The 26,684-nt window shown below is 38.3% G+C and overlaps 1 protein-coding gene across 1 annotated transcript in view; it reads left to right on the forward strand.

Moving 5' to 3' along the window:
- The first annotated feature begins 10,121 nt into the window (after positions 1-10,121).
- Positions 10,122-26,684, forward strand: part of LOC141641582 (uncharacterized) — a 33,302-nt gene continuing 16,739 nt past the window's right edge. The window contains exon 1 of the mRNA XM_074450239.1: positions 10,122-10,596. Within this exon, the coding sequence (XP_074306340.1) occupies positions 10,122-10,596 (475 nt within the window). The remainder of the gene's footprint in view (positions 10,597-26,684) is intronic.

Raw genomic sequence — 26,684 nt, forward strand, 5'->3', positions numbered from 1 at the left:
AAGTATTTTTGCTATCTAGATGGTTATTCCGGGTTCTTTCAAATACCTATTCATCCGGATGACCAAGAGAAGACCACATTCACATGTCCCTATGGTACCTTTGTTGATCGTAGAATGCCCTTCGGTCTTTGCAATGCCCCCGCCACTTTCCAACATTGCATGATAAGCATATTTTCCGACTTTATCAAGTCTATCATGGAGGTGTTTATGGATGACTTTAGTATCTATGGTTCTTCTTTTGATGCATGTTTGGCTAACTTATCTAAAGTGTAGCGTTGTGAAGAGGTTGATTTGGTGTTGAATTGGGAGAAGTGTCACTTCATGGTAAATGAAGGAGTAGTGCTTGGTCATATTGTCTCGGAAAAAGGAATTGAAGTGGACCATGCTAAGGTCCAAGTTATTGAGCAACTACCCCCACCGGTAAATGTGAAGAGTGTAAGGAGTTTCTTAGGCCATACGGGATTCTACCGCCGTTTCATTAAAGATTTTTCTAAGATTGCAAAACCCCTTACAGAGCTTCTTTTAAAAGATGCTCCCTTTGTGTTTACTAATGATTATCTTGAGTCTTTTAATAGGATCAAGAAGGCTTTGATTTCCGGACCTATCATCCAATCACCGGATTAGAACTTGCCATTCGAGCTCATGTGTGATGCAAGTGACTATGCGGTAGGTGCCGTGCTAGGACAAAGAAAGGACAAGGTTCTCCATGCTATCTACTATGCTAGCAAAACCTTGGATGCGGCTCAAATCAACTATGCCACCACGGATAAAGAGCTACTTGCCATTATCTATGCCTTGGACAAATTCGGCTCTTACTTGATCGGTTCAAAAGTCATTGTTCATACCGATCATGCCGCACTAAAGCATCTCCTAGCCAAACTAGAAGCTAAGCCAAGGTTGATACGATGGATCTTGCTCTTGCAAGAATTTGATCTTGAGATTAAAGAAAAGAAGGGGGCCGAAAATGTTGTTGCCGATCACTTAGCCCGTTTGAAGTTCAATGATGGAGGTATTGAGTTACCTATCGATGATTCCTTCACCGATGATGTTTTAATGATGTTGGAAGCCAATACCCCTTGGTATGCCGACATAACCAACTATCTAGTTGGAAGATAATTGCCTCCTAACCTTTCATATCAACAAAGGAATAAGTTCTTACATGATGCCAAGTTCTTCCTATGGGACGATCCAAATTTGTTCAAACATTGCTCCGACGGGCTATTCCGGAGATGTATCCCACATTGGGATGTGAAAGGGGTGCTAGAAGGATGCCATTCTTCTCTTTATTGTGGTCACCATGGACCATCCAGGACCGTTGCAAAGGTGTTGCAATCCGGCTTCTATTGGCCAACTATGTTCCAAGATGCTAAAAATTTCGTGATGGCTTGCGATGCTTGCCAAAGGACGGGTTCCATATCAAGGAGGCACGAGATGCCTTTAAATGGTATCTTGGAAGTGGAGGTATTCGATGTTTGGGGTATTGATTATCAAGGACAGTTTCCTTCCTCAAAAGGGAATCGTTTTATTTTGGTTGTCGTTGATTATGTCTCTAAATGGATAGATGCAATTGCTACTCCAACAAATTATGCTTGTGCCGTGATCAACTTATTCAAGAAGATCATATTTTCGAGGTTTGGTGTTCCAAGAGCGGTCATTAGTGATCATGGTACTCATTTTGGTGAGAAACAACTTGATGCCTTATTGGAGAAATATGGAGTCTATCATAGAAGATGCTTGGCTTACCATCCACAAACTAGTGGCCAAGTGGAGGTTTCTAACCGTGAGATCAAGTCCATACTTGAAAAAGTTGTTGTCAAGTCACGAAAGAATTGGAGTATGAAGCTCGATGATACCTTGTCGGCCTACCGTACCGCATATAAGACAACTATTGGTACCTCACCATATAGGTTGGTCTATGGAAAGGCGTGCCATCTCTCCGTTGAGATGGAACAAAAGGCTTATTGGGCGGTTAATGAGCTTAACATGGATCCGAAATTGAGTGGAGAAAAGCGGTTGTTGCAACTCAATGAACTTAATGAATTCCGCTTACAAGCTTATGAGAGCTCCCGTCTCTACAAGGAGAGAACAAAAAGATGGCATGATAAGAAGATCTTAAATAAAGAATTTCAAGTTGGTGATAAGGTGTTGCTATTCAATTCCCGCTACAAGCTATTTCCGGAAAAGTTACGATCACGGTGGTCCGGTCCATATACCGTCACAAATGTCAATAAGTTCGGTTCCGTTGAAGTGATGACCACCAAGGGCGAAAAATTCAAAGAAAATGGCCACCGTTTGAAGATTTATCATGAGAATATGATCGTTGGTGTGATAGAGGAAATGACCGTTCAACCTCTACCAAAGAAAGCTTAAAATGACTCAAGCTTTTAAGTCGCGTGGGACGTTAAATCAGCGCTTCTTGGGAGGCAACCCTAGCTTTTTATTTGCTTTTATTTATTTTTGTTTTTATTTTTCCGCAATTTAATGTTTTTCGTAGATTAGAAATAAAATATTCGACTTGACGATGTTTCTTTTTGTGATTTATAGGTGAAAATGAAGAAAGGATATTTAGAGGAAAATATGGCACGCTTCCCCATGCAAGAACCCTGTTCGGGGACGTAGTTTTCGAAAAAAAACGGAACAAAATTAAAAGAAATACGGAAGCAAGTCAAAAAACCGAGGACAGGTCAACCCCGATCGGGGTTGCCAGCCCCGATCGGGGACGTGGTTTTTTAGCTGGCGTGTTATTTGGACGGGTAAAAAAAAACGAAAACATTTGCTATCAATCTTATACACCCGACGGTACTCTACTCTTCTCCTCTCATTTTCTTCACATTTCTTCACTAAAAATCACTACGAAACATCAATTTCTTCATCATTTTGCAAGCTTTAATCAACCATTAACATCAACAAGTAAGTTTCTCTTCCTTTTCTCTTTAATTTCATCCATTTCAATCAATTTAATCAAGTTTTGCAAAGCCTAACTTAATTTGGGGGAATTTGATTTTGTGCTTATTGGTACTAGAAATTGATTGTAGAATGCTTTCTTCATGTTTATAGTATGAATTAGTTCACTAATTCGTTCTATTATGTCTATTTGGATGAATTTTGGTTTGCCTTAAGATGAATTTTTGTCTTAAATTTCAAAAAAATGGCACCAAGAAGACCTTCTACCCAAGGTGCTTCTAAGAGGAGAAGGAATGATGCGGAATCCTCCCGGGCTGCGGAGGATGTGCAAATGGAAAAGGTCCCGGAATGGCAAGACCCGGATTTTCCCGGAGTCATCTTTAATTGTCAAAAGCAATATGACAGTTGGGTCATCCTAAAGAGAAAAGGTATGAAACCGACTAAGTTTATCAACCAAGCTTCTTTAAACAATATTGGAATTGAAAAGAATGTTAAAACTTTGTTTAAAATTCTTGGTATGAAGCATTGTTATACAATGGATTATAAGACCTTTCCCGAACTCAGACTTGAGTTCTTGAGCTCTATTGAGTTTCATAGGTCTAGAAAACCCGGTTTTGTGCTTTTTGTGACCTTTCAATTGTTTAATGATGACCATAGAATGGACCTAGCGGACTTCGCTGATATCTTTCAATTGCCTCATAGAGAGTTACCTACCGAATCACCCGATTCTTATAACCCCGTTTTGACATGGAATGTCATTTCTCACTTCCCCTTTCAAAGTTGGGACCATTGCCCTCACCAATATATATATTATCCCGATATTCGGATTTGGCAAAGGTTTATGGGATGGACCTTTTTTGGGAGAAATGAGCCTCACTCGGTGAGGAAGGTAGAGGTGGAGATTTTGGGTGCGTTCTTGAATGTTAATGGTGATGATGCTTGGGGGATTAATATCCCCTACCACTTTGCAGTCCACTTGACCAAATAATGTAACCCAAAGAATAGTTGTATTGTCTTAGGAGGTTTGGTTACAAAGATGGCTCACCACTTGTGTAGGTTCAACCAAGAAAACACCAACTTGAGACCATTGCTTGTGTCTAGGGGAAAATGGGTTGGACTAGATTATGAGTATTTTCTTTCTTGCAATTGGTTTAGGGATGCTCACCCTAACATGGTTTGGAAGATAGGTAGGCAAGACTTCATTCGTCTACCCGAAGAAAAGAAAGAAATTAAGGCTTTAGTTCAAACTAAGCCATATCATGGGAGTGCCCCTTTTACTAGACCGACTAACCATTTGGACCTAAGAGGTGAGCCACGTACCACCGTTGAGCGGCGTGAGGGAGGTCAACCCTCTCAGGCACGCCATTCCACCTCTAGTATTCATTCACCCTCTAGTCTAGAAATGATGGATATGATGCAAGAATTGAACTTAAGTGTTAATACAATTCGTGATGACCAAAGACTTGCATTGTATCCAATTTATGATCATTTTGCTAGACAAGGAGTAATCCAACCCGAGGGGCCACACCCTTCATTTTATACTTATCCCCCGGGTGGATTTCCTCCTCCTCCTCCTCCCCCTCCTAATAATGATGCAGGTACTTTTACTACATATGCTCCCGGTCCAAATTTTTGTGGTTCGGATTATGGAGTTGAGGCATTACATGGAAGATATGGAGGGTGTGGTGGTTATAGTAGCTATGGTGATGGTCTTGATAGTGGCCAAAATATTGGTGAGTATGTCACTCCTCTTCAAGACGATGATTCTAGTGGGAGTGGCCAACAAGGTGAAGCAAGTGGAGGTGGTAAGAAGAAGAAAGGGAGGAAGGGGTTCAACTTTTGGCCCTTTTCTTAGTTGAATGATGAATAAATCCCCATAATTCATGCTAGCTGGGGGGGGGGGGAGCTAGCAAGTCGAGTAAGTTTTATTTGCTTTGCATTTTAGTTTAGGTCTTGCAACCCATTAAATATGACCTCTAGTCCTTCTTGTTTTGTGCTTTGAGCCATTTTTATGGTTTAGTTACGTAATTTGAATTGTCGGCACATTGAGAACAATGTTATGTTTAGCTTGGGGGGATATTGCTTTTGCATATAGTGTAGATTGCATGTAGTGTAGAAAATTTAAATATTTTTGAGAGAAATTTTGTGCTTTTTGCTTGCTTGTCACCTACTTTCCTCTTTGCTTATCCTAATGATAGCTTTTGGCTAATGATTTGTTCTTATATCATGGGATAATAGCTACATGAGGATGTCTTGACATAGTAGGTGGGAGATGGAAAATGAACCGAATAGGCTTGATCTTGACTTTTGGCAAGCTACAAATTGGTAAGGTAGAGCCTCTTTAGACCGATGCATCCATATCCGGTCTCTCTTAGGTGAGTGTAGGTGTCTCCTGATGATGTGTGTTTTATCAAAACGCACAAGTATGGTTCTCATGTCATCTCTTTATAAGCATGCATTCATTTGTTATAGCATTTTGGAGCCATTCACATGAATGTATTTGCCTTCTTGACCCCTTCACAAACATTTTTCCTAGCTACGTTATAATTTGTCCACCTTGTTGAGCTAGTAGCTTTGTTTGGTCTTGTTTGGGTGCTCAATTGGGATTTGTTTCAAAGTTTGGAGAATCATGTGAGCTTGGACTTAATGCTCAAGAAAAAAGAGGAAAAATGAAAGAGAAAAATGATGAAAAAATTGAGGAAACAAAGTTGAGAAAAGAAAAAAAAAAGAAATGAAAAAAGCATGAAATGAAAATGAAAAAAAAAGTATGAATTGAAAAGGAAAAAAAAAAAGAGAAAAAGAAGTTGATGTAAGAAACTCTCATGCATTATTCACATATTTTGGAGAGTTTTCTTATAATTTGAATTACAAATTGGGTTAGAATTGGGATTGAGCATCCTTGTATTTGGTTGTTGCTAGCTTGACATTAGCTCCACAGTCCATAATATATTTGTTCCCCCTTCTTACCCATTACATATTGTCTTCTTCTTACCCATTTGGCTTCTTTATCATGCTTGCATTTGATTGTTTTGGCTTACTAGTTTTGATTGATTACCATATTAAATTGCGGGCACATTATTATAAGTCGAGGATAGTTGGGTGTTTATTCACAAAATTTTCCTTTCACATATAAAAGAGTTTGAGTGCACCGTGAGAGTCCATAAGTCAAAAGATCATGCAAGAGCTTAAAGGTTCATTTCGAGTTTTCCATGATACGCTGTCATGTAAATCTCATCCATGTTTTGCTTTATTCCTTGCCTATGTTGTTTCGGGTTTCTAAATCATTATGCTTAGCTTGTTTAGGATATTGCAATTGATGGGATGTGGTTTCTTGCTTGGGGACAAGCAAGGGTTTAGCTTGGGGGAGTTTGATAAGTGCATATTTTATATATTTTTACCGCCTCTATTAGCTCCATTTTACATGTCATTTAAAACTTATCATAGTGTTTTTAGCTAATATTTGTTATTCTAGTTGTAATTGCTTGTTTCCACATATTTTGCAGGAGTTTAAGCTTTTAGGAGCCAAAATCCAACAAAAATGCAAGCTAGAATGCAATGGCTAAGCAAGAGCAAGTATTGGAGTATTTGCATGGGTTTTGCATGGAGAAATTGATGGATTAATGTGTGTAATGCAAATGTTGTCAACAATCAAAGTCAAGCCCAAATTCAAGTCCAAGTCAAGGTGGAAAGCATAAGATTCCAACATGCATAAGATGTTAAGGATTAAGGTCTTAACCGGGTGATTAATCGCTCAATTAATCACCAACATAGGATACTCTAAGCAATTAAGTGAGGAATTAAGAGAATTAATCCGGATAACCACGCCTCCGATTAGGGCTGGCAACCCCGATCGGGGTTGGCTGTTTCTATGTTGTTTACGTTTCATTTCCTCCCCTATATAAAGGGGAGGCACTTCATAGCTGAGGGCATCTTATCTCACGTCTTTCATACTTTACAATAGCCTTAAGCATAATTTCTCTCATTAGTTTTCATATTTGTTTTCAATATTGTCAAGCTTGTAGTTATCAAACATTTGGTTCTTAGTATATTTCAAGCATTTGGTTCTACTTTGGTTCTTCCATAAAAGTTCATTTCCACTACGGTATTTTTATTTCTAGTTTACGATTTTACATTTCTATTTAGTTTATGCATAGTTTATTATTAGTAATTTATTTATATTATATTAGCATTATATTTTTATTACATGTTATATCATTTAGTTTATATAATTTATACAATCATGTTTAGCATTTCTGACAACAAAGTTTATAATTTACATTTTGCCATGACTAGCTAAATTCCTTAGTCTAGGGGCTAGGGAAGCCATGCAATATCAAATATGAAAAATGTTAAAATAGGTTGATATAATATTGTCTAATTGTTTCTATCACATGTTTGCATCGTCACGTTTAATCTATGTTTAAAAGGACTTATTCATCGATTAAGTTTGTTCATTCATTCTAAAAGTCGAGAGGCACGGAATTGAATTAGACTAAGCATGTGTAGTAGGACGACCTAGTCATGGACGAGAGTTTCTTTAGGACCCGGTCTATGGTTGACACTAATACCGTAAGGTGGGTGTCTTTAAGCTTAAACAATTGACAATGTTATTGATATCGAGTTTAACATGATCATATTTACCTTTGCATGTGTGACCCGACTCCCCTAAACTCCCTTTTATCATATAGTTTTCATATTAATATTTGTTAGTCATCAAACAAACAACAAACAAACCCAAAACGAAATCGACCTTGATAAGAATCTTTCCATAGCATTTCACAACGCAATTCTCGTCTCCTTGTGTTCGACCCCTATTGCTACATTAATTTGTGTCTAGGGTAATTATCTTTGCATAGGTACACGATAAGCCTATCAAAATGCAACCTTGGTATTCCATTTACAAACCCCGTATCGAAATCAAATAAGACTAAAGAGTTTCCTACCAAAATATTCATGAATTTGAGTAAAATAACAATAATTAGATAAGAAGATGCATTCCCTCGAAACTAAATTTCCTAACAAAGTAGCGATAAACTTAAAACTTGCAATTCGAGCAGGAATTGAATTATGTAAAATTGAATTCGAAGCAAAACAAAAAGGTGAAGGAAGAAATATACATACAGTCGCCAAGTTTATTAGGAGTGAGGACGGAGGACTTGACACAGACTTGAAGATGATGAGAAGAAGCCATGGAAATGGTAGTGATGAGCCTCTTAGGAATTCCATTTCCATTAAACTTGTTTCTTGGTTGAAAACCCAATTGAGTAATGCATGTCAGACATCTTAATGTGGTTGTTGAGGATAAGGAATACGCTGCTGCTGCTCCTGGTATTTTTACGCTCGTCATTTCTTGTATTGCTCTTATTTTTTGTTCCTCCTCTCCTCGTATCCTTTCTAACTTGAATAATGAGATGGCGCCACCGGGTGATACTTAAATTGAGCGTCACCCAGGGCATTATAGTAATTTTCTTTTGTATTCTCACTTTTCTCCCTTAAGTTTTGAATTTCAAACTAATTAGAAGAAAAGGGCAATTTAGGAAAAGTTGTATAATTGATTAGTTACAATTTCACTATATAATGTTGGATTTGGACTTTCATTAGTCGGTTTTCTTATTTATGAAAACGGGTTGAATGTGACCGGTAAAGCCCACTACAGTTATATGATCCATTGGGTCTAGGTCTGTCTCAGTTAGTACGGTTAAGTACATAGTGTGATGATACTGATAAGTGTAGGGCCTGTTTATTATACACTGGGCAGCCTGATGGGGGTGGCCTAAATACAGTTCTATTATGGCTAGGTCTCTCTTCCTGTCTCGAATACATCTAACCTATATAAATAGGTTATTAGGTTGACATGCCCCATTGATTGTCATCATAAGGAAACCTAGAAGAGGGAAGAGAAAATCCTAGTATAGTAATCTATCACTATTATTATTATTATTATTATTATTATTATTATTATTATTATTATTATTATTATTATTATTATTATTATTATTATTATTATTATTATTATTATTATTATTATTATTATTATTATTATTATTATTATTATTATTATTATTATTATTATTATTATTATTATTATTATTATTATTATTATTATTATTATTATTATTATTATTATTATTATTATTATTATTATTATTATTATTATTATTATTATTATTATTATTATTATTATTATTATTATTATTATTATTATTATTATTATTATTACTATTATTATTATTACTATTATTATTATTACTATTATTATTATTATTACTATTATTATTACTATTATTATTACTATTATTATTATTATTATTATTATTATTATTATTATTATTATTATTATTATTATTATTATTATTATTATTATTATTATTATTATTATTATTATTATTATTATTATTATTATTATTATTATTATTATTATTATTATTATTATTATTATTATTATTATTGTGCACTCCAGACGATCCGACTGCTGCTTCCGCTAAAGGTATGTACCTTATACAATGATCCTTAATAATTTATCTTACATGTGGTATCAGAGCAGGATTGTATTAGGGTTTGTTATCGTTAAAATATTTTGTTGGGTTTGATCGTGATTAATTATTGATAATTACTGTTTTATTATATTCGATCGTATGCGTGGACCCAAATCTGTTGTGAATTACGAAATCACATGTTCTAGAATTAACGTCTGGTGTGTGGCTGCGTGGGTTCTTGTATGAGAGTTGATCAAGTCAGCAATTCATTGAGGAGATTCAACTGCATCTTGATCCGCATAATTCTGAAGCTAGCCGTGAACTCATTGCTCTGGTGGACATACTTGCAGTTAACCCTAATGGTAAGAGGGTTGCTCTTTCGTTTGACCCATTGGGCTCTGTCAACAAAGGTAAGAGGACTCTTCTTAATGTTGATTTGGTTAATAAGACTGTCGCAGCTTCTTCTAGCTCCTCCCCTAGTAGCGTACCAATGATCACTGAAGTAAGTGAAATAAGTGATTGTCTTTCTGGTCAAGATTCTATGGTTTTAGAAACCACTTGTCAGTCAGACGAGAGTACTATGACAGCTGAGAGTGCTGACTCTACCTCCCATTCCTTTGTGCGAAAACACCAGCAAGGAAAGGAAAGAAGCCCTTCTTATCTTCGGCTTCGTTTGATGATAGTACCCCTGCTAGTTTACCCGAGGTGACTTCCGAGTGTAGCCCTTTGCCTTGCGAGGCCATGGATGAGACCGTCAATTCAACCAGCTCAAGATCGTCTCAATTCAGTTTTACCCACAACAAGAAGCCACATAATCAGCTAACTCTTTCATCTCAAGACTATGAGAATTTAATGCAGGACAAAAATCTTGAGTTCTTTCACCCTAGATCCTTGTCTACCATGAGGGTCCGTCCCCTCATCTCTAAAACTATCCAGACGAGAACTCCCCTGGAGGATATTTCAGGGCCAGCAGAGGTTCCCATTTCTTCTCATATGTTGGAGAATCTTCATTCAACCTTTCATGTCAAGCAACAAAGTGCTGAGCTGGTTCAAGAGGACATTATTTTTCAAGCGGATAAGAAGAAAAGGCTCTCTTCTTATTCTTTCCATGTTGGCAAAGTATCAATGACATCGTTTAAATTTGCAGCGGTTAGGAATCCATTTGACAACAAATGGAGTTGCGATGAGGGTCATTCCAAGGGCAAAGGTCGTAAAGGTCTAGTTTTTACTACTTCGAAAAAACGCTCGTCTGTTTCCGTCGACGTTTCAACTTCTTTTTGCAGATCTGCTCTATCTCTATGCTTACAAGGACCAAGAGAAAGGAAGTTCAGTCCATCGAATTTTACACCCACTATCATCCACCTTTTAAGAAGATTCGTATTTTCTCTTCAGTTACGACTTATTGTACTTTTTCATCGATTATATTCGGTAGCTCGGGGGTATCTAGCCCCCCTTTATTTGTATTTTAAATAAACGGTTTGTAGTACCTTCTTTTATTTATGAAAGTTTACTATTGTCGAAAAAAAAAGTCAGCAATTCATCAAACTTTGTTTTTTGTATGTGTCTAACAATTGGCTGGTAGGCATCATGATATCCTCACATCATGCTATTAATCTAATTGTGTGTGTTTTGAATTTATTATTGTTGTTAATATGATCAGGTTTAACTTTTCATGAGTCTTATTACCAATTTTATCATATAACCTTGCAATTTGACATTATGGGGATTCCGCTAAATTGCCACTAACGAGTTAATGAGTCTTTTTCATCATACACGATTACTTTGCTAGATAAAGACCATGAAGTGCACTATCGCATATTACATATATCGTTTGTAATGGTGGTACCTATTTTATTAGGCCTTCCTTTGTTTACTTGCTTGATTTATTGTTGTATATCATAAACGTGTACGTAATAATGGATTATATAAGATTGTATATAGCATAAGTGTATAATATGGGTATTGTTCTGGTGAAATATTTTATCTGGTGGTGGTTAACTTGGCCAAAGCGGGTTATCTACTAATTGTTAAAATAATTCGTAAGGATTCCAGAATGTTTGTGCTTCTTGAATTAGTTTCTATAATTTCCTGCCCAAAGGGGGAGGTTGTATAAGTTAATTTGAGTAAGTGGTTGAGTAAATACAAGTGTAATAATTTGATTTCTTGGAAATTTACCTGCCCAAAGGTGATTTATTTTTAAGAAATTTCCTTGTCTATTTACTTGGAGGTTATTATGTCTTGTGTATTCTGCCCAAAGGGAAATGCATAAGGTATAATATGATTCCTGTTGGAGGTAGTTATTGTGTTTTGTGTATTCTGCCCAAAGGTGAATGCATAAAATATAATAAGAATTCATGTGAGAATATTGCGACTCCCCTAGCATATTCTTGTATAAAGTTATAAGTAAAGTATACCCATATCATGCTAATATTTGTCCTTAACTATTATTTTTGGTTAACAAATTTCCTTTGAGTAATCAAATTTGTTCTATCGAGAATTTGAATCAGAATAATTTTAATTGTTAAGTGGAAAGTGAAGTTGAGTTGGTCATTGGTTTAGTTGATTGAGATATTTATATATATAGACTTAGGTGAGCACAAACCTCCTGCACTCGTATATAAGAGCACTCGAGCTTAAAATTTCTATCACCTTAATAGGTGGGAAATGGTACATGAATTGTGTATGTTGATATTGAAGAATTCGATGTCTGGGAATTTCAAGTTTTTCTAATGGGATTCAATTTGTTTTGATGCTAAAGAATTTAAAAAAAAAGTCTGAAAATTGGGGAATTAATGGACTGTCTCATTAATTTAAATCATGTATGATGGGATTAGTAGTATTAAAGTGCATATTCTTAAGGATATTGGAAATCGTCTTACTAAAGATAAAGTACCAGTTGTTGGGTCTTTCCGGAAAGGAGTCACTTCAAAATAGCTTACTGCCCCAAACTGATACATGGACTGACAAGGACTTATTTTATATGGGTGAGTATTGAAAAAGAAAAAGAGATAAAATAAGAAGTTGTGAACTTATTCATTAAGCAATTATTTTCAAAGGGGAGGTCAGGTAACATTTATACAAGAACACTAAAGAGAATAAGTTCCAAAAGAACAAGTCTAACCCTTAGCACAAACTTGGTCTCTATCAAAAGTATAGTCCGTGTCATACTTCTAAGGGTAATGTGGTTAAGAGTAATAACTAATCTAGTATTACTATTGGACTTACCTATTGATTTTGCGACCAGACTGCCCATAAATTGATAAAATATTTAAAATAAAAAGTCTAGTTAGCAAGGATAATGCCAGATAATTTATTGGCCTTAGTTTGTTTTGAATCATGTTTAGTAGATGTGTCACCTCATTCTTGATGATTAGATAGTGGATCATTTGTTTATATTTGTATTCTCCTTAAAGGGTTCCAAAATAAATAAACACCAAGTGAGGTTATAGTCACCGTGTCCGCAATGAATGCGGAAAACTTGATGTGAATTTCATAAGGACAGTTGTCTTAAAGTTTAGTTCAGGATTATATTTGACTATAGAAAATATTCTTTATGTGTCGTATATGAGACGATATTTGATTTCTATTTTGCAATTTGACATGTGTGGATTTCGTTTGGTTACTTATAATTAAAAGGTTGAATTATTTTATAACTCTCATATGATTGGAAATTCTTTCCTTTGTGATGATTTGTATTAATTGGATTGGATTTGATTTCCGATGATGTTTTATTGAATGTTGAGAGTATTGGAATTAAAAGAAGATTGTGTAGGGTAATATCCGTATAAAACCCCTTAAAACTAAGGACTATACCGTAATTTATCATGTGATAATGGTCATAAACAAAAAACAAGAGAAACGATAAAAGAATAAGAATCAACCTCGGGTCCTGTGTAAAATCGGCCTAAGAACAGAAATCAACGCAGATTTCCTCCTAATCGTTGCACCCAAGATCGTCTGAGACTATGCCCCTTGTGCTAGAAATGTTGGGGCTGGTGTCCTCTACAGTTAGTGCAATGACATATAAATCTCTAAAAGGATTAAAGGGTATACTTTTGTATTATTATCAGTTGGTCCACGTTTATCAATAACGGTTGGCTTGCTAGATAAGTTTGACGTTATTGTCATACTGATGGCGGTGATCAACTGGTCCCTAAAAGTCACACCTATAGGATACGTTTGAGAGATGTGACGGTATGAAAATACAGTCATGTTGATGCCTAATTTGACTAAGCAGTTAGTTGGAGTTATTGACTAATAATTAGTCAAACGCGATGTTGAGATAATTATTTAATACGGATTAAATAATACTGGCTAAAGTGAATTAAGCGGTTAATTCATAAATTGAATATAAACGGTTATATTTAATTAATGTATATTGAATTAATTAATTATACAATATTGTCATTGTCGGACATGTATTAATATGTCGACCAATTCATGTTACTAGTCGATATTTTAATAACCGATAACGGATGACGATTTATAATTAAAAACCCGTCATATACATTTAGCAAAAATGAGTCGGACCACGAGTTAAAATAAGGAGAAAGTGGAAAGCCCACTCTCTCCCGAATACACGGTTTGGCCGAGTAAGACAAAAGGAGAGGGCTTTTCTCCTTTTGACCTAATTCATTCATTTGAACAAAAATTAGGTTTTTGGAGCATTTTCTCTCTGAAAACCTAGATCTCACATCAAGAAAATTCACAAAAACTCTCTCAATATTGCAAGGCAATTAGAGAGTAATTTCTAGCACAAGGGGCATATTCTCAGACGGTCTTGGGTGCAACGATTAGGAGGAAATCTATTTTGATTTCTGTTCTTAGGCCGAAATTCACAGGACCCAAGGTTGATTCTTATACCTTTATCGTTTCTCTCGTATTTTTCGTTTATGACAATTAATCACATGTTAAATTGCGTTATAGTCCTTAATTTTAAGGGTTTTATACGGATATTACCCTACAAGTGGTATCAGAGCGAGGTTACGTAAATTTTTCATCGTGATTTTCATAAAACGATTTGAATCGATAATTTTTTTTCTTGAAAACTGTTCGGCCGTACTGTCATGCTCACGGCTGTTTTTGTTTTTTTTTTTCTCCTTGAAAACCGTGCCATACGGTTTATGTCTGATCAGACGGTCAATTGATTGGTTTTGTTTACGATTTGTTTTTGCATATTGTTATTATAATCAATCTTTAAAGCAATATGTTATGATTTATCAATTGTAGATTTAATTTTATTCGAATTAGATCAAAATTGCGATTGGTTTTGTTTTGTCAAATCGTTTTCACAAGGATTACAAAGCTCTCAGTTGAGCCGCTGTTTGAGCCGTTTAAATTTTTTTTTTGTGTTTTATTTTTTTTTGCTCTCGGTCCAGCATAAAAAAAAAAATTTTTTTTTTTCGGCCATGATATGTACATAATACGGATTTTGTGCACTCGCTTGATAGTGAAACGGTTCACTCTCGTACCATTTAGTTATTTTAAAGCGATTTAAAGTAACAAATTGTAATGGATTAAAAATTTAGATGATAGAAGCGGTTTTGTCACATAATTTTAATCGTTAAAAGGTGGTTTGGATAAATTTAACATAATTACGGAATTATGTCACGAATAAATTTTATTTTAGTTGATGCATTTTTATTTATTTATCGTTACTTTTGAATGCCATGATTGATTTTTTATTACGTATTTAATTTTACAAACGGTTGTAACTTAGTGTGGCCTTAGTAGAACGTGTTACCGTAATGATGGAACACGGTTTTGGTTGTATTTTGAGATCTCGCATCTCCGTTTTGATTTTTCCTTGTAATTACAGTTTTAATTTAGAATGTAAATAGGTTTATATTTTGTAAATTTTAAATTGTAATTTTGAGAAGACCAAAGATGGAGATCGGATGCTCACTCCCGCTGCATGGACAAAGATGGAACATCAAGACAAGCTTCTCGGGTCCAACGGTGGATTCCAAAGTTGTATTATGTTCTTTTTACTAGGATAGGCCACACTAGGACTTTTATTTACGTTTTGCATTCTTTTATGTTTTTTATCATAACGATAGTTTGCATCATATTCCGCCTAAAACCAAACCACCTAATAATTGCATGAAAACTGTCTCATATAGAGGTTACGCGTTAGTTTTCTATGATATAAAGATATCACACGTTTTTATAAGCCATCACCTAAATTAATTCATTCACGCAATCCTAGTTTTTCGTTCACTTAAAATGAATTAAAACTAAATTGATGGGATCTTCCTCGTATAAACAAAATTGAGAATAGTCTTTATAGGTCAAACTCCAATGAATCCCTTCTTCGTCGGTAGGCATAATATGACCTCTTCTACGTCGGGTAATTAAGTTGGAACTGATTGACCTATTTTATCTCAACACTGTGGTGACTCGTACGATCTTGTGATTATGGTGGACTATAGATAGGATTTACGGAAATCTATCGACCAAGAGTTCTAACGGTAGAACTAGCCAAACAGTTGGCTTATCAATTTACAGAAATTGAGTCTTGGGATCATTTGTATAGTTCTTGAGGTAGATCGATTATACAAGTGCAATGAGTCTACACCTTAAAATGAATTTTAAATAGACTTAAATCACCTCGATGAGTTGCTTATTTCGTTTTGTTTTTCCTTTCTTTTTCAGTGTAGATCACGACCAATTAAACTGCTAATAACAAAATGGTTGGCCGTATGAACGACCCAATGCCAAGTGCCACATTGGACCGTGAGTCCTGGCTTCGGATCTTCATGAATCAGATGACTCAGTCTACTCGACTGAAGAATGATGGATCAAACTTCGCGGACTGGGAGACGGCATTACGGAATGCTGCCATTGCTGACGGGAAGCTCAGATATCTGACTGAGCCCATCCCGCCAAACCCAGGCCCCACGGCTGGAGCTAACGAGATCGCCACGTATAGCGATTTCGTCATGGAAGCGGGTGCGATTAAAAACGTACTCATTTTTGCAATGAGATCCAATTTGCAGAAACGCTTCATAGCCCAAGGTGCGAACAAGATTTTCACCACGCTCACTAAGGAATTCTCGAAAGCACCGAGAATCGTGACCTATGAGCATACCTGTCGCTTCTTTGAGGCGAAACTCCAGAAGGGCCAACCAGTTAGCCCACACATTCTCAGCATGATTGAGAATGTCGAGAAACTGGAGGCACTTGATTGTAAGATCAGTGAGAACATCGTGATTGACCGCATGCTTCATTCACTCGACGATGGTTTTGCGCTCTTTAGAGCCAATTACTATATGAATGATTTGAAGAAAAGTCCTCATGCACTACACTCCCTTCTCGTACAGACCGAGAAGGACATGAAGTTTAGTGGGAGCCTAAAACAGGATGTTCTCGTTGTGTCAAACAAGGGCAAAGCTCAGGCAGACCTAGCAGTAGGTAAACCGAAGTTTAAGAAGTCGGGATCAGGTAAGAGTGGGCCTGGTGAGTCGAGCACCTCATCAGGCGCGACAAAGAGCAAGACCGGTAACATGGAATGCCATCATTGCCACAAGACTGGGCATTGGAGGCGTACATGTCCTGTATACCATGAGGACATAAAAGCAGGTCGCGTTAACCCTGTTGGTATGTCTTCTTCTTCTTCTTCTTTTATTCATATGATTGAGATTAACCACGCAAGTTACGGAACTTGGGTACTAGATACTGGTTATGGTTCTCATATGTGCAATCATGTGCAGGGCCTCCGAAACATCAAACCCCTCGTAAAGGGTGAGGTGGACCTGCGTCTCGGGAATGGAGCACGAGTGGCTGCCGTCTCGAGGGGAACATATGTGATCCAGCTTCCTAGCGGATTTGAGTTATTTTTATATAACTGCTATTATGTACCCAGTCTTTCTAAAAACATTATTTCAATTTCTGCAATTGACAAACTTGGTTTTTCATTTGTAATAGAAAATAATAGCTGCATTTTCTCATTACACGATATGATTTATGGCAAGGCAGTCTCCATGAATGGAATTTATCTTTTAGATCAGACCACCGAAATATTGCACGTAATGAATAAGAAGTTAAAGGTTGGTGACAAAGATCAAACTTATCTATGGCACTGCCGTATGGGACACATTAATGAGAAACGCGTAAAACAGCTCATAAAGAATGGAGCTATCTCGGCCTTTGATTTTCAATCATTTGGCACGTGTGAATCATGTCTCATTGGCAAGATGACTCGAATTTCCTTCAAAGGTGTTGGAATGCGAGCTGCTGACCTATTAGGACTCATACATACGGATGTGTGTGGACCTATGTCAATCACCGCACGAGAAGGCTATAGGTATTTTATCACTTTCACGGATGATTTGAGTAGATATGGCTATGTCTACTTAATGAAGCATAAAAGTGAGTCCTTTGAGAAATTCAAAGAATACCAGAATCGGGTACAGAACCAACTGGGTAGAAAGATTAAAACACTACGATCAGACCGTGGTGGCGAGTATCTTTCTCACGAGTTTGATCAACACCTTAAGGACTGTGGGATTGCCTTACAGTTAACTCCACCTGGAACACCTCAATTGAATGGTGTGTTCGAACGGAGAAATCGAACACTACTTGATATGGTTCGATCCATGATGAGTCACACCGTGTTGCCTGATTCATTGTGGGGTTATGCTCTTCTGTCGGCTGCTCTAATACTTAACCGAAGTCCGTCTAAAGCTGTTGACAAGACTCCATATGAACTATGGAAGGGAACGGTCCCTAACTTGTCCTTTATACGAGTTTGGGGCTGCGAGGCTTATGTCAAGTGGAGACACGAGGATAAGCTCGGCCCGCGATCGGTCAAGACATACTTTATAGGTTATCCTAAAGGAACATTTGGTCATTACTTCTATTCGCCAACCGAACAACGTGTATTTGTTGCGGCTAGTGCGACATTCTTAGAGAAGGAGTTTCTCGAGAACGCGAAGAGTAATAGAACCTTCGAGCTGTCGGAGATTCGAAAACCAAATGCCGAGCAACCATTGGAGGAACCAGTTCCTTCAATCCCGGCTGCGGTTAATATTCCTAAGGAACCTAGGAGGTCGGGTAGAGTCTCTATTCCTCCGGACAGATACATTGGTATGGTCGAGGAACATGACATAGATGACATTCTACTCTTAACGAGTAGTGAACCCGCAACCTATAAAGGTGCCATGACTAGTTCCGACTCAAAGCTATGGCTTGAGGCCATGCAATCCGAGATGGACTCCATGTATGAGAACAACGTATGAGATCTTGTTGACTTACCTGCTAAGGTCCGTCCCCTTCAATGCAAATGGCTTTACAAGATAAAGCATTATGTGGAAGGTCAACAAGATATCTATAAAGCACGACTAGTTGCTAAAGGTTTCACCCAAGTGCCAGGTTTGCACTACGATGAAATTTTTGCACCCGTAGTCATGCTGCGTTCCATTCGGATTATCTTAGCGATTGCCGCTTTTCATGACTATGAAATTTGGCAGATGGATGTGAAAACCGCCTTCTTAAACGGCTATTTGGAGGAGGAGTTGTACATGGTACAACCCTAAGGTTTCATCGATCCAGAACATCCTAAGAAAGTGTGCAAGCTTAAGCGTTCCATCTATGGACTTAAGCAAGCTTCTCGGAGTTGGAATCATCGTTTCGACCAAGTGATAAAAGAAAATGGATTTACTCGATCGGTCGAGGAACCATGTCTATATATCAAGTCGAGTGGGAGCAAGATTGTCTTTCTAATATTGTATGTTGATGACATACTCCTGATTGGGAATGACATACCTCTCTTAACTTCGGTAAAAGTATGGTTGAAGAACCATTTCCAGATGAAAGATCTGGGTGAGGCACAAAGAATTTTGGGCATCCGTATCTATCGAGATAGATCACGTCGGATGTTATCTCTCGTCAGAGTCTTATATAGACAAGATCCTAGAGAGATTCAGCATGACTAACTCCAAAAGGGGTTTCTTCCTATGGCTCCTGGGGTGCATTTGAGCAAGTCTCGGACACCGAGAGACACCGGAAGAGAAAGAGCGCATGACACGGATTCCTTATGCCTCGGCTATAGGATCAATCATGTATGCCATGATATGCACACGTCCGGACGTGGCATATGCATTGAGTATGACAATTCGATTCCAACAGCATCCAGGTGAATCACATTGGATGGTTGTCAAGAACATTCTTAAGTACCTACGGAGGACTAAAGATTGGGCATTGACTTATGGAGGCGATCAAAAGCTATGCGCAACCGGATTCGTGAGATGCTAGCTTCCAAACGGATCGAGATGACTCGAAATCTCGGTCTGGATTCGTTTTTACTCTTAATGGCGCTGCGATCGGTGGAAGAGTTCCAAACAAAGTGTTACAGCAGATTCTACGACTGAGTCCGAGTACTATGCCGCGTCTGAAGCTGCAAAGGAAGCGATATGGATGCGTCAGTTCTTACAAGGACTATCTGTAGTGCCTAGTTCGAATGACCCGATCACCGTCTATTGCGAAAATAGAGGTGCCATCTTCCAAGCTAAGGAGCCTAAGTCTAGCAACAAGTCTAGACATGTACAACGGAAAGCTCATCTAATCCGAGATTACGTGGAGCAAAAGAAGGTAGTGATAGAAAAGATTGCTACAGATGATAATATAGCAGATCCTCTCACTAAACCATTACGACAAGATAAACATGAAGGGCATGTTAATTCCATGGGAATTAAATGTGTTCCTGAGTTGTAGTACTCTTTTATGGATCAAATTCATTTTCTTGTGTACTCTATACGACATCATCGTTTTGATATTTATATATTTTGTTTTTCATATGGAGTTGTACGACAATTTTTGAACACCACAAAGTGAACTGAACAAACATTATATTATGGTCCTTAATTGCCCACGTGAGCTGATAACTCTGGCAATTATTTTGTGACGTTGGTTGATGGTGGGTTCAACGAGCCATAAGTCAGCAATTTGTGTGACCAATCACATAGGCGAGTTATACAGATATCTCGTAGGACACAATTGTGACAACGACGTGGAGTCCTAAATGTTTTATAACATTCGGTGCCAGGTCGTGGATAGGACCTCCATGGTGATCCTAAGAGTCGATTCTTTTGACTATCGACTGTCTCTTGAGATTAAGGCATATTTTTGGTGACTTTGGTTTCTTTCTCACGGTCATCCGTAACAGGGGGCCAAGTAGATTGTTTCTGGGTCATTTCATGCTGTGCTTAGATCGGCAGGAGTCGAGTTGAAGGAAATATTCAGCCATTATCGGTACTCAATATTTCTCGGGGCCACTCGAGGAGTCAGAATCGAAATGCATGGCCATGCTCGAATACGGATTCGTTTTATCAGTTAAGTTACTCTCTCTAGTCGGGAAACCACTCTTGATACTGGATCGATTGTAAAATACGACCTTTGCTGATCAGGATCTGCAAATTGTTTTACATTGAGTGGGAGAAATTTTAAATGGATATGAGAATCAGTTATCGCACATACACTTGTACGGACAAGTGGGAGTTTGTTGGAGCCGGTGTCCTCCAGTTAGTGCGGATAACGTTATTGCACGTACACTTGTACAGACAAGTGGGAGCTTGTTGGGGCTGGTGTCCTCTACAGTTAGTGCAATGACATATAAATCTCTAAAAGGATTAAAGGGTATACTTTTGTATTATTATCAGTTGGTCCACGTTTATCAATAACGGTTGGCTTGCTAGATAAGTTTGACGTCTCTCCTTTTGACCTAATTCATTCATTTGAACAAAAATTAGGTTTTTGGAGCATTTTCTCTCTGAAAACCTAGATCTCACATCAAGAAAATTCACAAAAACTCTCTCAATATTGCAAGGCAATTAGAGAGTAATTTCTAGCACAAGGGGCATATTCTCAGACGGTCTTGGGTGCAACGATTAAGAGGAAATCTATTTTGATTTCTGTTCTTATGCCGAAATTCACAGAACCCAAGGTTGATTCTTATACCTTTATCGTTTCTCTCGTATTTTTCGTTTATGACAATTAATCACATGTTAAATTGCGTTATAGTCCTTAATTTTAAGGGTTTTATACGGATATTACCCTACAAGAAATTGCTCTCTGATTGCCTTGCAATATTGAGAGAGCTTTTGTGAGTCTTCTGATGTGAGATCTAGAATTTAACAGAAAAAGGCTCCAAAACCCTAATTTTTCTTCAAATGAGAAGGATTAGGTCAAAAGGAGAGAAGGACTCTCCTTTTGTTCTATTCGGTCGACCGAATGTAAAGGGAAGGAGTGGGCTTTCCACTTTCTTCTTATTTAACTCGTGGTCTGACTCGTTTTGCTAAATGTATATGACGGGTTCTTATTATAAATCGTCATCCGTTATCGGATATTTAAAATGTCGACTAGTAACATGAACCAGTCGACATATTAATACTTGTCCGACAATGACAATATTGTATAATTAATTAATTCAATATACATTAATTAAATATAACCGTTTATATTCAATTTCCGAATTAACCGCTTAATTCACCTTAGCCAGTATTATTTAATCCGTATTAAATAATTATCTCAACATTGCGTTTGACTAATTATTAGTCAATAACTCCGACTAACCGCTTAGTCATATTAGGCATCAACATGACTGTATTTTCATACCGTCACATCTCTCAAACGTATCCTATAGGTGTGACTTTTAGGGACCAGTTGATCACCGCCATATGTATGACAATAACGTCAAACTTATCTAGCAAGCCAACCGTTATTGATAAACGTGGACCAACTTATAATATTACAAAAGTATACCCTTTGATCCTTTTAGAGATTTATATGTCATTGCACTAACTGTGGAGGACACCAGCCCCAACAAGCTCCCACTTGTCCGTACAAGTGTACGTGCAATAACGTTATCGGCACTAACTGGAGGACACCGGCTCCAACAAACTCCCACTTGTCCGTACAAGTGTATGTGCGATAACCGATTCTCATATCCATTTAAAATTTCTCCCACTCAATGTAAAACAATTTGCAGATCCGTATCCGCAAAGGTCGTATTTTACAATTGATCTGTATCAAGAGTGGTTACCCCGACTAGAGAGTAACTTAATTGATAAAACGAATCCGTATTCGAGCATGGCCATGCATTTCAGTTACAGCTCCTCGAGTGGCCCTGAGAAATATCGAGTACCTGATAAAGGCTGAATATTTCCTTCAACTCGACTCCTGCCGATCTAAGCACAGCATGAAATGACCCAGAAAAAATCTACTTGGCCCCCTGATACGGATGACCGTGAGAAAGAAACCAAAGTCACCCAAAATCTGCCTTAATCTCAAGAGACAGTCGATAGTCAAAAGAATCGAATCTTAGGATCACCATGGAGGTCCTATCCACGACCTGGCACCGAATGTTATAAAACATTTAGGACTCCACGTCGTTGTCACAATTGTGTCCTACGAGATATCCGTATAACTCGCCTCTGTGATTGGTCAGTCAACCGTTTGACTTATGGTTCGTTGAACCCACCATCAACCAACGTCACAAAATAATTGCCATTGTTATCAGCTCACGTGGGCAATTAAGGACCATAATATAATGTTTGTTCAGTTCAATTTGTGGTGTTCAAAATTGTCGTACAACTCCACATGAAAAACAAAATATATAAATATCAAAACGATGATGTCGTATAGAGTACACGAGAAAATGAATCTAATCCATAAAAGAGTACTACAACTCAGGAACACGTTTAATTCCCATGGAAATAACATGCCCTTTATGCTTATCTTGTCGTAATGGTTTAGTGAGAGGATCTACTATATTATCATTTGTAGCAATCTTTTCTATCACTACCTCCTTTTGCTCCACGTAATCTCGGATTAGATGAGCTTTCCGTTGTACATGTCTAGACTTGTTGCTAGACTTAGGCTCCTTAGCCTGGAAGATGGCACCTCTATTGTCGCAATAGATGGTGATCGGGTCATTCGAACTAGGCACTACAGATAGTCCTTGTAAGAATTGACGCATCCATATCGCTTCCTTTGCAGCTTCAGACGCGGCATAGTACTCGGACTCAGTCGTAGAATCTGCTGTAACACTTTGTTTGGAACTCTTCCAGCTGACTGCAGCGCCATTAAGAGTAAAAATGAATCCAGACTGAGATTTCGAGTCATCTCGATCCGTTTTGAAGCTAGCATCTGCGTAACCGGTTGCGCATAGCTTTTGATCGCCTCCATAAGTCAATGCCCAATCTTTAGTCTTCCGTAGGTACTTAAGAATGTTCTTGACAGCCATCCAATGTGATTCACTTGGATGTTGTTGGAATCGACTTGTCATACTCAATGCATATGCCACGTCCGGACGTGTGCATATCATGGCATACATGATTGATCCTATAGCCGAAGCATAAGGAATCCGGGTCATGCGCTCTATCTCTTCCGGTGTCTTTGTTGCCTGAGACTTGCTCAAATGCACCCCTGGAGCCATAGGAAGAAACCCATTTTTGGAGTTAGTCATGCTGAATCTCTCTAGAATCTTGTCTATATAAGACTCCTGACTGAGAGATAACATCCGACGTGATCTATCTCGATAGATACGGATGCCCAAAATTCTTTGTGCCTCACCCAGATCTTTCATCTGGAAGTGGTTCTTCAACCATACTTTTACCGAAGTTAGGAGAGGTATGTCATTCCCAATCAGGAGTATATCATCAACATACAATATTAGGAAGACAATCTTGCTCCCACTCGACTTGATATATAGACATGGTTCCTCGACCGATCGAGTAAATCCATTTTCTTTTATCACTTGGTCGAAACGATGATTCCAACTCCGAGAAGCTTGCTTAAGTCCATAAATGGAACGCTTAAGCTTGCACACTTTCTTAGGATGTTCAGGATCGATGAAACCTTCGGGTTGTACCATGTACAACTCTTCCTCCAAATAACCGTTTAAGAAGGCGGTTTTCACATCCATCTGCCAAATTTCATAGTCATGAAAAGCGGCAATCGCTAAGATAATCCGAATGGAACGCAGCATGACTACGGGTGCAAAAATTTCATCGTAGTACAAACCTGGCACTTGGGTGAAACCTTTAGCAACTAGTCGTGCTTTATAGATATCTTGTTGACCTTCCACAGAATGCTTTATCTTGTAAAGCCATTTGCATTGAAGGGGACGAACCTTAGCTGGTAAGTCAATAAGATCCCATACGTTGTTCTCATATTTGGAGTCCATCTCGGATTGCATGGCCTCAAGCCATAGCTTTGAGTCGGAACTAGTCATGGCACCTTTATAGGTTGCGGGCTCACTACTCGTTAAGAGCAGAATGTCATCTATGTCATGTTCCTCGACCAAACCAATGTATCTGTCCGGAGAAATAGAGACTCTTCCCGACCTCCTGGGTTCCTCAAGAATACTAACCGCAGCCGGAATTGAAGGAACTGGTTCCTCCAATGGTTGCTCGGCATTTGGTTCTGGAATCTCTGACAGCTCGAAGGTTCTATTACTTCTCGTGTTCTCGCGTTCTCGAGAAACTCCTTCTCTAAGAATGTCGCACTAGCCGCAACAAATACACGTTGTTCGGTTGGCGAATAGAAGTAATGACCAAATGTTCCTTTAGGATAACCTATAAAGTATGTCTTGACCGATCGCGGGCCGAGCTTATCCTCGTGTCTCCACTTGACATAAGCCTCGCAGCCCTAAACCCGTATAAAGGACAAGTTGGGGACCGTTCCCTTCCATAGTTCATATGGAGTCTTGTCAACAGATTTAGACGGACTTCGGTTAAGTATTAGAGCAGCTGACAGAAGAGCATAACCCCACATTGAATCAGGCAATACGGTGTGACTCATCATGGATCGAACCATATCAAGTAGTGTTCGATTTCTCCGTTCGGACACACCATCCAACTGAGGTGTTCCAAGTGGAGTTAACTGTAAGACAATCCCACAGTCCTTAAGGTGTTGATCAAACTCGTGTGAAAGATACTCACCACCACGATCTGATCGTAGTGTTTTAATCTTTCTACCCAGTTGGTTCTGTACCCGATTCTGGTATTCTTTGAATTTCTCAAAGGACTCACTTTTATGCTTCATTAAGTAGACATAGCCATATCTACTTAAATCGTCCGTGAAAGTGATGAAATACCTATAGCCTTCTCGTGCGGTGATTGACATAGGTCCACACACATCCGTATGTATGAGTCCTAATAGGTCAGCATCGCGCATTCCAACACCTTTGAAGGAAATTCGAGTCATTTTACCAATGAGACATGATTCACACGTGCCAAATGATTCAAAATCAAAGGCCGAGATAGCTCCATTCTGTATGAGCTGTTTAACGCGTTTCTCATTAATGTGTCCCATACGGCACTGCCATAGATAAGTTTGATCTTTGTCACCAACTTTTAACTTCTTATTCATTACGTGCAATATTTCGGTGGTCTGATCTAAAACATAAATTCCATTCATGGAGCGCCTTGCCAGTAAATCATATCGTGTAACGAGAAAACAAATGACTATTATTCTCTATTAGAAATGAAAAACCAAGTTTGTCAAGTGCGTAAACCGAAATAATGTTTTTAGATAAACGGGTACATAATAAGCGATTATATAAAAATAACTCAAATCCGCTAGGAAGTCGGATCACATATGTTCCCCTCGAGACGGCACCACTCGTGCTCCATTCCCGACACGCAGTCCACCTCACCCTTTACGAGGGGTTCGATGTTTCGGAGGCCCTACACATGATTGCACAGATGAGAACCACAACCAGTATCTAGTACCCAAGTTCCGTAACTTGCGTGGTTAATCTCACTCATATGAATAAAAGAAGAAGAAGTAGACATACCAACAGAGTAACGCGACCGCTTTTATGTCCTCACGGTATACGAGGACATGTACGCCTCCAATGCCCAGTCTTGTGGCAGTGATGGCATTCCATGTTACCGTCCTTGCTCTTTGTCGCACCTAGTGAGGTGCTCGACTCACCAGGCCCACTCTTACCTGATCCCTACTTCTTAAACTTCGGCTACCTACTGCTAGGTCTGCCTGAGCTTTGCCCTTACCCTTGCCCTTGTTTGACACAACGAGAACATCCTGTTTCAGGCTCCCACTAAACTTCATGTCCTTCTCGGTCTGTACGAGAAGGGAGTGTAGTGCATGAGGACTTTTCTTCAAATCATTCATATAGTAATTGGCTCTAAAGAGCGTAAAACCATCGTGGAGTGAATGAAGCATGCGGTCAATCACGATGTTCTCGCTGATCTTACAATCAAGTGCCTCCAGTTTCTCGACATTCTCAATCATGCTGAGAATGTGTGGGCTAACCGGTTGGCCCTTCTGGAGTTTCGCCTC

Source organism: Silene latifolia, chromosome 2, assembly GCF_048544455.1.
Source record: "Silene latifolia isolate original U9 population chromosome 2, ASM4854445v1, whole genome shotgun sequence".
In the NCBI taxonomy this organism is placed as follows: domain Eukaryota; kingdom Viridiplantae; phylum Streptophyta; class Magnoliopsida; order Caryophyllales; family Caryophyllaceae; genus Silene; species Silene latifolia.